Source organism: Taudactylus pleione, unplaced genomic scaffold (genome assembly GCF_031769625.1).
Source record: "Taudactylus pleione unplaced genomic scaffold, aTauple2 ptg000085l, whole genome shotgun sequence".
Taxonomy (NCBI): domain Eukaryota; kingdom Metazoa; phylum Chordata; class Amphibia; order Anura; family Myobatrachidae; genus Taudactylus; species Taudactylus pleione.
Genome location: NW_028284487.1, coordinates 6867124 through 6881027, shown reverse-complemented (window position 1 = coordinate 6881027; position 13904 = coordinate 6867124). Strand labels below are relative to the sequence as shown.

Genomic DNA, 13904 nt, shown 5'->3' with positions numbered 1-13904 from the left:
TGTTGAAGGATAGCGAACCTCAGATACCGCTGGTGTGAAGATGCTATTGGAACATGGAGGTAGGCGTCCTGGATGTCCAGGGACACCATGTAATCCCCCGGTTCCATCGCCAGAATGATGGAACGTAACGTTTCCATCCTGAACTTGGGAACTCTGAGGAATTTGTTCAGAGACTTCAAGTTGAGGATAGGGCGATGAGAACCATTGGGTTTCTGCACCAGAAACAGAGACGAATAATACCCCGTCCCTCGTTGTGATAGAGGAACGGGAACAATGACCCCTGCTTTCAGCAAGGACTCTATAGCCTCCTGAACCTGTAACGCCTTGGTCTTGTCCTGAGAAGGACTTGTGCAGAAAAACTGGTGGGGTGGTCTGTGCCGAAAAGACAGGGCGTACCCCTGGGAGACCACTTCTCGAACCCAGGCATCCGTGGTGGTATTGTGCCAGCACTGGGCAAATAGAAGAAGTCGGCCTCCCACTCTGAGGTCCCCCAGAGGGAGGCCCGTCCCATCAGGCTGCAGGTTTATCTTCCTGCTTGGAAGAAGGGCGCCGAGCACTCCAGGCTTGCTTCTTGGGTTTAGAGGCCGTCTTACTCGCAGACTGTCTCGGGAAGGACTGACCTTTCGCCTTGCCCTGAACCCGAAAGGAACGAAAAGCCGAACTCCGAACCTTAGCAGGCAGTGCCGCCGAAGGGAGGAAGGCCGACTTGGATTTAGCCAGGGTGTCCACTATTTTGTCCAAGTCCGGACCAAATAGTAATTCCCCATTGAAAGGTAAGGTCTCCAGACCTTTCTTTGAATCAGAGTCCGCTCTCCAGGACCGCAACCATAAGGATCGGCGGGCAGACACCGCTGCAGCCGATACCCTCGAGGTCAGCAGACTAGCATCTAAAGAAGCTTCTCCAATGTAAGAAGCAGCGTCCCTCATTTGTCCCAACAACGCCCGCTGGACATCCGGAGCGTCGTCCGGGAAGGTATCTTCCAATGCATTGGCCCACCCCTCAATGGCCTTGGCCACCCAGGAGATGGCCATGGACGGTCGGGCCACCGCCCCGGAGAGGGAGTAAATAGACTTTAAGCAAGTCTCAACTTTCCTGTCCGTGGGATCCTTTAGCGAGGATATCGACGGTAATGGTAAGGTGGCGCCCCGAGTTAAACGGGTGACATGGGAATCCACCGCCGGTGGAGTTTCCCATTTTTTACAATGTGCCTCAGGGAAGGGGTAATTCGAAGCCAACCGCTTCTGAGGAAGGAATCTCTTACTGGGCGCCTGCCAAGCTACCGCCATATGATCCGTCAACTGATCCGACAGGGGAAACACCGCAGAAGCCACCTTAGTTTTTTTGAAACTAGGAAACTTCGACTTAGGAACCGGTGCCTCATCCTCTATAAGAAGAATAGCTCGCACCGCCCTAACTAGTGCTCGCACATTAATGGACGACTTGGTATCCATTTCCTGGACCGAGGCGTCCGAGTCAGTGTCATCAGGGACCTCCCCATCATCTGAGGAACCCTCTGAGTCCGATACCTGAGCAGCCCGTGTCATGAGTGGGCGTTTTGAAATCCTAGAAGGCATGTCAGTCTGCAACATTGACTGAAAAGCCGAGGAAGCGGCCGCCAAATTTTGCACGGAGTTGGAGAGCACATCCACCCAGGGTGGAGGAGTCACCATAGGGGCCTGAAAAGGTACCACAGGCTGCTGCGGCACAGGGGAAGCCTGTATATACATAGGCAACCCCGCATAGGGATAGATAAAAATAGTTATGGGTTTCGCGCTATAGAGTAGTACCTCTAGCTGCTGAACACCAAGAAGGTAACCCCACCTTCTTAAATAGATTAATGCTAATAATACGATATGGTGTCTGCGCTCTGAGGTGCTTATTGTGTCATGTGTTGTTACTAAATTACGGGGTGTTTGTGGGATATATCTGTTGTAAAACGTGAGTGGGTTGTACGTGTTTTTTTAATGTCTATGTTTGATTTGAGAGCTCCCCAAATTTTGGGACTTTATATGGAATGTCCTGGTGTAATCCACCTCAAGGAAGCTGTTGGGTGGTAGTTCTTAAAAAACAGCAGTCCTGGTGGTGTTTACTGGTGGGCAAAAACTTTGGGCGGAATTTTCATCTGTGTATATACAAAGTTAATGTGAAATTGTTGTGATAGTTATTTTTGAAGTTCTTAGAGTAATGGTGGGCGTGTGCGCGGTAGGTGTAACCTCCCCTTCTCCAAATGGTCTCTGTCCTGGATAACAGCCACTCCACCTGGGTCCCGACGTACTTCTGCTGGTCCACCAGGTGTACCTCCTTCCGCGTAGTGAGAGGTGATGGGTGTAAAGGGCAAGAAGTGCTAGCCAATGTGTGCGGACAGATCACTGGATATATGGATGAGGGGTAAAAACTAATTTATTAATCTGCACCTAGCCCAATAGGGCATCAATCGGTGTCAGATAGTAAAATAACATTACACTGAGGTAATCAGAACATGTACTGCATATAGTCTGGAATAAGGTCAATAGCATATCAATCAGTATTGTCCCAACGCGTTTCTTCCCATGTGGGGACTTTTTCAGGGGTAGGTGAACTTGTTCTGTCCCGCATAGGGACCCACCGACTGAGACCCAGGAGGACTCCGCAATAACTGCGGGACACCCGGGGAATGGGGGATGGTCGGCTGGGGCAACGACCTAGTAGGGAGAGCAGTCGGGACCGACAGACGGTCCGCAATAGACACCAGCACTTGAGAAAACATCGCCCACGGTGGTTCCTGCGCCAGAGAAGGTCTGGATGGGCCAGGAGCCACCTGGCATCGACTACACAGGCCATCCTGTGACAAATCCTCCCTATCTACTCCTGCAGAACAGCGTCCGCAGGAGGCCAACACCGGAGCCACTGAGCGCTCAACCTCCTCGTCTGACATGACAGAATATATTATATAGTCAAAAAATATATCTGGCAACAGGGCAGAAGAAAATGCACTCACCGGTGTGCTAAACAACAGCCCACAATACGGCACTGTGTAGCACACAACTGTATGTGACGGACCTCACAAATACGTGATCTATATAAGTGAGGTCAGTAGAAACGCCCCTCCCCCACACACCTGTAGGGCTTGTAGGAGAAGTAAAGGGATAGGTATAAGCTGACAGTAAGCGGAAAATAAGCACAGACAGGCAGCACTAGCAAAAGTCACATACCATGCAGGAAGATATACTCACTGCACCTTTCCACTACAATCAACCTGCCCAGATTCAGTGTCTGGGAGGGCTATAGTGCTGTGTACGCTGTCCTTAATCAGGGGAGAGGTACACAGGGGGACCGGTCCGCGTGCTCCCTGAAGATCTGCGCTGCCACTGTGAGAAAATGGCCGCTGGAGACCTCAGAGGAGGAGTGGCCGAGTAGCTGCAGCTCAGCGACGCCAGACTCCGTGCTGAAAGGCGCGCTGAGCTGAGGGGAGGAGCCGCTAAACAGGGAAGGCTTCCTCCCCTGGCTAGCATATTAACCCCAGGGCTTGCCGGCATCCCGCTTGCCATATATCCCTGGTGGTCTAGTGGTCCCACGGGTTATTCCTCCTCAGAGGGGGAGCCCGCCGCCACCGCTAGCGGCCCCCGGTCTGTCCCCTAGGACCGGGGGCAAAGGACTGCATCTGCAGGCAAAACCCGCGAGCCGCCGCTAATCGGCGACTCGCGGCTTACCTTGTCCCCGGCGACTCCGGCAGCAGTCCAGGGAGGGACCCAGAGTCTGGCTAGTACGGACTCTGGCCTCCCGCCGCGATCCCCAGTGCAGTACTGGCGTTGCGGCGCCAGCGGGGAAGGAGAGCGGCAGCGTGGGCGTCTGCATAGACAGCCCGTCGCTGCCACACTAGAGCCTCTGTTTTAAAATAAAAAGCTAACAGGCTCTTTTTTTTTTTTTTTTAAATAAAAATAGAAAGCTTTTGGGAGCTGCTCCTGCAGCCCCCCTGCGCAGGTGACCCGACTCCGGCCGGGCACCAACTCAAACTGAGGTGCTGTGGCCGGGGGCGGGGTATAGAGGAGGACGGACCCAAGTGCATCCTGGGAGCAGCTAAAGCTTTAACTGCGTGGTGCCCATGGATCCAGATCCAGCTATACCCCCAAGGTCAACCCTGTGGACCCCCTATGGACCCTGAAGTAGAAACAATGTATATATGCTACGTACCCTATGTATATAGTTTCTCCATATATTATAAAATAATGGCACAGTTGTGCCCTTATATTAAGTCTGAAATTGATTGATTGATTGAGATTGAGATATATATATATATATATATATCTCAATCAATCACCTGAAAGCACACTGTTTACAGCATGTAAAGTAATAGTACATCAGGGAGGTCTGTAACTCTCTCTCATCAGAGGAGAAGAAACCGGCAAGTGTGGCAATTTCATAGCAAGACGACAACAGAAGCATAGAGAGGACCTGCCTCCCAGGAGACTGACGGCCCTCTGTAACAAACAACCTTTTTAATCAGTTTATCATAATCCCTGGAAATCTTCTTACACCATGAGGAGGTATCAAACAAATGACAATCTTGGTTCAACCTCTTACAATCAATCCACGGAACTGCTTCCCAAAACATTGTGAACTTACAGCAGTAATCAGTCTGCCATAGTCCTGTCTATTGTCCATGATAAGTACTTGGGAGGAATATTAGCTGCAGGAAGTAGGAGGTCATTCTGGCACTCTATAGGAGGGCATAATACTCATTTATATATAAAAAACTAGAAGAAATTCAGGGAAGGGATATTACATTGTGGAATAGGCTATAAATTATTAAGGAGGAAATTAAAGAGCTTAACAAGTACATTATAGAGAACCGATAGATTGAGCTATATCAAGGACATTATATTTAAACAAGATAATATTATCTGAGATTGGAAGGCAGCATAGGTCATCAGGTTATTGTATGCATTTACATTCTTTTTCTCAATATACCGTTCTCGCCTTTGTATTTAGTTGTGTTTCAAATGTTATTCTTTATTAAGGGACATTTTAAAGTGTCCTTGTTTGCAAATTGCTCCCTATAAACAGTTTTCCATCAGTGAATCTCTAGCATTTTCAACTCACATTTTGCTGCTAGTATATAGCGCAAATCCTGTGCATCTTATACCCCTTTTACACCAGAGCACAAACCTGGGTTATTGCAGGGTCTACCCGGGTCACAGCTCAGTGTAAAAGGGTCCCTGAAAAATAACCCATGTCAGGTGACCAGGCAATCCAACCCAGGTAGCTACCAGGGTCGGACCCAGGATGGACCTGGGTAATGATGCAGTGTAAACGGCGCAACCCAGGTTATCCGACCTGGGTCATGCCTAAAATGAGCTGATTGGTGGTTGTGGAGAAGTCACCTGCCAGTTTTTATGACTTCACAAGTTTAGCAGGGCAGACCCAGGCTCAGGGTGAACAGGGCTGACCTGAGAATAACCCAGATCGATGGTGCTGTGTAAGCGGTGTCTGACTTGGGTTGGACCCATGTCTGAAAACCCAGGTCGGACCCTGGTTTTTGGAGTAAAAGAGGTATTAGTTGGTCCATGTGCTTTAGGCCTATTTATTCCATAATTACTCCTTATACACTAAGTGGCCAGTTTATGAGGTTCGTCTATTTACAGTAATATGGAGTTGCTCCCCTATTTGATCTCACAAAATCCTAAAATAAGATCGGGGATCAACAAGGTGTCACAATTTCAGGTCGCACAAATTTCATAGCGACTTTTAGTGGATACAAATGATCAGATACAAATCTGTTTCAAATATCTTGTCCCACCTAATCCCAGATGTTGTTAGTTGGATTGGAGGGAGATCTGGTTTTGATCTCCGGATCTGGTTGAGGAGAATACTGTATTAGGCTGAATTCATGGCCATATTCTTAAAAAAAAAAAAAAAACATTCTAAATGAGGGGGCGGATGCAATTCAATTATAAGTGACAGCCGCAAAGTGCTGGAGAAATGGTTGGGACACCGACACCTCCGGGCCACCAACATCGCATATATATCCCTTACACTATAAAAATCCGCCAGCCTATCTTGGTCCATGTTTTTAACCAAAACATCACTGGCTGGTTGTTCTTTGGGTTGAGGCTTAGGGGTCAGGCCCGGCTCCTGACACGTTTTGTCAGTGCGGCCACACAGGGGCAAAGGGTCCGGCTGAAGAAAACCCCCGCTGTCCACCCACCTGCTGCAGGTATAATATTATGGTCAGGAGAAGACATAGGGAAGGAGTGGGCGGAAGGGAAGCACGGGATGGCGATGGGTGCAGAGACACCTAGCGCCGGCCCTGTTAGGGGTATATTTACTAAAGTGCAGATTTTAGACGTATTTTCCAAACTATTTAATCCATTCCCTATACTGGTCTATATTGTTGCAATAATCATTTTCCTTTGGTGTGCTGTACTGTACTTACCAATGCAGGAGGAGGCTGTATTTAGACCTGCGACAGGATCATAATGAGCATCCAACCATTTTGAGGTTTCTCTAAGTAAAGAGACATAAGTCATAATGTCAAACACTGTCATGCAATCTTTCCCATCAATACTTCAATATGATAAAAAATAAAACAGATGATCACACACACTATAATTATGTTATACATGTCATGGATAATGTCAGATATCTGTACTAGATTATCACACACACTATAATTATATTATACATGTCATGGATAATGTCAGATATCTGTACTAGATTATCACACACACTAATTATATTATACATGTCATGGATAATGTCAGATATCTGTACTAGATTATCACACACTATAATGATATTATACATGTCATGGATAATGTCAGATATCTGTACTAGATTATCACACACACACACACACTATAATTATATATACATGTAATGGATAATGTCAGATATCTGTACTAGATTATCACACACACTATAATTATATTATACATGTCATGGATAATGTCAGATATCTGTACTAAATTATCACACACACTATAATTATATTATACATGTATGGATAATGTCAGATACCTGTACTAGATTATCACACACACTATAATTATATTATACATGTCATGGATAATGTCAGCTATCTGTACTAGATTATCACATACACACACTAAAATTATATTATACATGTCATGGATAATGTCAGATATCTGTACTAGATTATAACACACACAACAATATAATTATATTATACATGTAATGGATAATGTCAGATATATGTGCTAGATTATAACACACACACAACAATATAATTACATTTATACATGTAATGGATAATGCAAGATATCTGTACTAGATTATAACACACAACAATATAATTATATTATACATGTAATAGATAATGTCAGCTATCTGTACTAGATTATCACATACACACACTATAATTATATTATACATGTCATGGATAATGTCAGATATCTGTACTAGATTATCACACACACTATAATTATATTATACATGTATGGATAATGTCAGATATCTGTACTAGATTATCACATACACACACTATAATTATATTATACATGTCATGGATAATGTCAGATATCTGTACTAGATTATCACACACACTATAATTATATTATACATGTATGGATAATGTCAGATATCTGTACTAGATTATCACACACACACTATAATTATATTATACATGTCATGGATAATGTCAGATATCTGTACTAGATTATCACATACACACACTATAATTATATTATACATGTCATGGATAATGTCAGATATCTGTACTAGATTATCACACACACTATAATTATATTATACATGTATGGATAATGTCAGATATCTGTACTAGATTATCACACACACACTATAATTATATTATACATGTCATGGATAATGTCAGATATCTGTACTAGATTATCACACACACTATAATTATATTATACATGTATGGATAATGTCAGATATCTGTACTAGATTATCACATACACACACTATAATTATATTATACATGTCATGGATAATGTCAGATATCTGTACTAGATTATCACACACACTATAATTATATTATACATGTATGGATAATGTCAGATATCTGTACTAGATTATCACACACACACTATAATTATATTATACATGTCATGGATAATGTCAGATATCTGTACTAGATTATCACACACTATAATTATATTATACATGTATGGATAATGTCAGATATCTGTACTAGATTATCACACACACACTATAATTATATTATACATGTCATGGATAATGTCAGCTATCTGTACTAGATTATCACATACACACACTATAATTATATTATACATGTCATGGATAATGTCAGATATCTGTACTAGATTATCACACACACTATAATTATATTATACATGTATGGATAATGTCAGATATCTGTACTAGATTATCACACACACACTATAATTATATTATACATGTCATGGATAATGTCAGATATCTGTACTAGATTATCACATACACACACTATAATTATATTATACATGTCATGGATAATGTCAGATATCTGTACTAGATTATCACACACACTATAATTATATTATACATGTATGGATAATGTCAGATATCTGTACTAGATTATCACACACACACTATAATTATATTATACATGTCATGGATAATGTCAGATATCTGTACTAGATTATCACACACACTATAATTATATTATACATGTATGGATAATGTCAGATATCTGTACTAGATTATCACATACACACACTATAATTATATTATACATGTCATGGATAATGTCAGATATCTGTACTAGATTATCACACACACTATAATTATATTATACATGTATGGATAATGTCAGATATCTGTACTAGATTATCACATACACACACTATAATTATATTATACATGTCATGGATAATGTCAGATATCTGTACTAGATTATCACATACACACACTATAATTATATTATACATGTCATGGATAATGTCAGATATCTGTACTAGATTATCACACACACACTATAATTATATTATACATGTCATGGATAATGTCAGCTATCTGTACTAGATTATCACATACACACACTATAATTATATTATACATGTCATGGATAATGTCAGATATCTGTACTAGATTATCACACACACTATAATTATATTATACATGTATGGATAATGTCAGATATCTGTACTAGATTATCACACACACACTATAATTATATTATACATGTCATGGATAATGTCAGATATCTGTACTAGATTATCACATACACACACTATAATTATATTATACATGTCATGGATAATGTCAGATATCTGTACTAGATTATCACACACACTATAATTATATTATACATGTATGGATAATGTCAGATATCTGTACTAGATTATCACACACACACTATAATTATATTATACATGTCATGGATAATGTCAGATATCTGTACTAGATTATCACACACACTATAATTATATTATACATGTATGGATAATGTCAGATATCTGTACTAGATTATCACATACACACACTATAATTATATTATACATGTCATGGATAATGTCAGATATCTGTACTAGATTATCACACACACTATAATTATATTATACATGTATGGATAATGTCAGATATCTGTACTAGATTATCACACACACACTATAATTATATTATACATGTCATGGATAATGTCAGATATCTGTACTAGATTATCACATACACACACTATAATTATATTATACATGTCATGGATAATGTCAGATATCTGTACTAGATTATCACACACACTATAATTATATTATACATGTATGGATAATGTCAGATATCTGTACTAGATTATCACACACACACTATAATTATATTATACATGTCATGGATAATGTCAGATATCTGTACTAGATTATCACACACACTATAATTATATTATACATGTATGGATAATGTCAGATATCTGTACTAGATTATCACATACACACACTATAATTATATTATACATGTCATGGATAATGTCAGATATCTGTACTAGATTATCACACACTATAATTATATTATACATGTATGGATAATGTCAGATATCTGTACTAGATTATCACACACACACTATAATTATATTATACATGTCATGGATAATGTCAGCTATCTGTACTAGATTATCACATACAAACACTATAATTATATTATACATGTCATGGATAATGTCAGATATCTGTACTAGATTATCACACACACTATAATTATATTATACATGTATGGATAATGTCAGATATCTGTACTAGATTATCACACACACACTATAATTATATTATACATGTCATGGATAATGTCAGATATCTGTACTAGATTATCACACACACTATAATTATATTATACATGTATGGATAATGTCAGATATCTGTACTAGATTATCACATACACACACTATAATTATATTATACATGTCATGGATAATGTCAGATATCTGTACTAGATTATCACACACACTATAATTATATTATACATGTATGGATAATGTCAGATATCTGTACTAGATTATCACACACACACTATAATTATATTATACATGTCATGGATAATGTCAGATATCTGTACTAAATTATCACACACACTATAATTATATTATACATGTCATGGATAATGTCAGATATCTGTACTAAATTATCACACACACTATAATTATATTATACATGTCATGGATAATGTCAGATATCTGTACTAAATTATCACACACACTATAATTATATTATACATGTCATGGATAATGTCAGATATCTGTACTAAATTATCACACACACTATAATTATATTATACATGTCATGGATAATGTCAGATATCTGTACTAAATTATCACACACACTATAATTATATTATACATGTATGGATAATGTCAGATATCTGTACTAGATTATCACACACACTATAATTATATTATACATGTATGGATAATGTCAGATATCTGTACTAGATTATCACACACACACTATAATTATATTATACATGTCATGGATAATGTCAGATATCTGTAGTAGATTATAACACACACAACAATATAATTATATTATACATGTAATGGATAATGTCAGATATATGTGCTAGATTTTAATACACACAATATAATTATATTTATACATGTAATGGATAATGCAAGATATCTGTACTAGATTATCACACACACACACACACACTAATTATATTATACATGTAATGGATAATGTCAGATATCTGTACTAGATTATCACACACACACAACAATATAATTACATTTATACATGTAATGGATAATGCAAGATATCTGTACTAGATTATAACACACAACAATATAATTATATTATACATGTAATAGATAATGTCAGCTATCTGTACTAGATTATCACATACACACACTATAATTATATTATACATGTCATGGATAATGTCAGATATCTGTACTAGATTATCACACACACTATAATTATATTATACATGTATGGATAATGTCAGATATCTGTACTAGATTATCACACACACACTATAATTATATTATACATGTCATGGATAATGTCAGATATCTGTACTAAATTATCACACACACTATAATTATATTATACATGTCATGGATAATGTCAGATATCTGTACTAAATTATCACACACACTATAATTATATTATACATGTCATGGATAATGTCAGATATCTGTACTAAATTATCACACACACTATAATTATATTATACATGTATGGATAATGTCAGATATCTGTACTAGATTATCACACACACTATAATTATATTATACATGTATGGATAATGTCAGATATCTGTACTAGATTATCACACACACTATAATTATATTATACATGTCATGGATAATGTCAGATATCTGTAGTAGATTATAACACACACAACAATATAATTATATTATACATGTAATGGATAATGTCAGATATATGTGCTAGATTATAATACACACAATATAATTATATTTATACATGTAATGGATAATGCAAGATATCTGTACTAGATCACACACACACACACACACACACACACACACACACACACACACACACACACTAATTATATTATACATGTAATGGATAATGTCAGATATCTGTACTAGATTATCACACACACACAATATAATATTATACATGTAATGGATAATGGCCCTCATTCAGAGCCGTTCGCTATTTGCGGTCGTTCGTTTAAAAACAAGGGGTGGCTATTCAAATGATCCGTACGCACATTGCTGTCTGTTCCCGCCTCTAAGTCTGAACGAGCGTGCAAAACATACGCTCGTTTATTTCTTAAAAACGCCCCCTGGCCGCTCGCATCCTACGTCATGTCCGCTATTTATTAGATTAATCGAGTACATCGACCAGCGTATGAACTGCTCGCTATTCTTGTGGTTGGTGTTTGCTACCACAAATTTGCGTGCAGTTCTGGCTATAAAATAACCCAGTGACGTGGTCAATGACGCTGCTGTTTTAAATATACACACCCATAAAACGCCCGTTTTGACCTTTAAGCACGCCTGCGTTCGGATCTCCACTCCCCATTTTCAAGCACCTTCCCCTGTTACCACCCACATACGCCTCATTCTGTCACTCAAAATAGCAGGCACTCGCTATATAGCGTACAAAGGATTTTCGGCCGCACTGACTGGTTCGCGCATGCGTACTAAAACGCGTACGCATGCGCAGATGTGCAAACATCGCTCGGAACGAGCGTACTGCCGCTAACGAGCGGCTCTGAATGAGGGCCAATGTCAGCTATCTGTATAGTGCTGAAACAGTCTTGTGCATCGGTAATATAGGACACATTTTGAGCACGACAGATGCTTGTTGGTAGATGACCATTTATCACGTACAGTGCAGATTTCTACTGCTTGTCGGGTTTACTTCCCAGTTAGTTTAGTAGATATTCCAAGCAAGTTAAAATACCCAATCTATAGTGTAACATAGGTCTAATAATTCAAATAACAGTTGTTACAATGTAAATGATTATGCATGATGTACTGCATGTCTATCAGTCTGTGCAAGGTGTTCTGTGTTCCTGAGCCACCCTAATTGTTATATATACCATCCTCTTATAATGTTCTTATTGCATTTAGCTACTAAGCAGCCAGAGATGGGCACACTACATGGATAGAGAGGACTGTATGCCCCCCCTGCACACGTCACACACTGCGCTGACTATACAGAGCGGCCGCTCACCCCTCTCGGACGCTGTCTGATGCGGAGGACATGGTGCAGGCTCTGTGATATTCTACAGGTGCATTTCCCTATGATTCCGGCTTATCACTCACATCACGCTGTAATAATACATATAGCGAATGAGATAGGGATAGGCCGCTGTCCTGTTGTCACGGCAACCTCCAGATCCCTAGCCTATGTGTACCCGCCCACTGCCGTATTGTGATTGGACGCTCAGAAACAACAAAGCTGAGAGTAGACTTTTTTTTCCGCCAACTAATCGGAATCTTTATTAACAAGGAAGAATCTGACAATGGAATGTATTTACCCTCTACAGTCTGATTATATTTACCATAGTTTGTTGGAAAATATCTTCTGCTATACATATGTATGTTACATACATACACAGACCCCCTACCCTCCAACATGAGCTGTTCCATTAGGTAAAAAACACTGTGCTCTTGGACTTCCTACCTAATGTATGATTGCCGTCACCTGTGCTGAACTAGGTAACATTGTCAGGGACACAACTTTCTGTGGAAATCAAGGGCCTGATTCAGAGCCGCTCGTTCGCTCCGAGCGATGTTCGCACAACTGCGCATGCGTATGGGTTGTAATACGCATGCACGAACCAGTCATTGCGGTCTGAAATTGTGTGCTCGCAAAATAGCGAATGCCTGCTAATTTGAGTGACAGAATGAGGCGTTTGTGGGTGGTAACAGGGGAAGGTGCTTGAAAACGGGGAGTGGAGATCCGAACGCAGGCGTGCCAAACGGTCAAAACGGGCGTTTTAAGGGTGTGCATAATTAACAAAGCAGCGTCAT

At 39.8% G+C, this 13904-nt stretch overlaps 1 protein-coding gene across 4 annotated transcripts in view; it reads right to left on the bottom strand.

The window, feature by feature from the left end:
- The window catches only part of BBS1 (Bardet-Biedl syndrome 1), a 37662-nt gene extending 24382 nt beyond the window's left edge, over window positions 1-13280 (bottom strand). For 3 of the 4 annotated variants that reach the window (XM_088468337.1, XM_088468340.1, XM_088468336.1), the window contains exons 1-2: window positions 13102-13280; window positions 6414-6484 (exon numbers count right to left, since the gene is read on the bottom strand). In XM_088468337.1, the coding sequence (XP_088324463.1) occupies window positions 6414-6484; window positions 13102-13133 (103 nt within the window). In that variant the 5' untranslated portion in view covers window positions 13134-13280. The remainder of the gene's footprint in view (window positions 1-6413; window positions 6485-13101) is intronic. The other variant, XM_088468339.1, reaches the window with a different exon arrangement.
- Window positions 13281-13904: the final 624 nt, after the last annotated feature.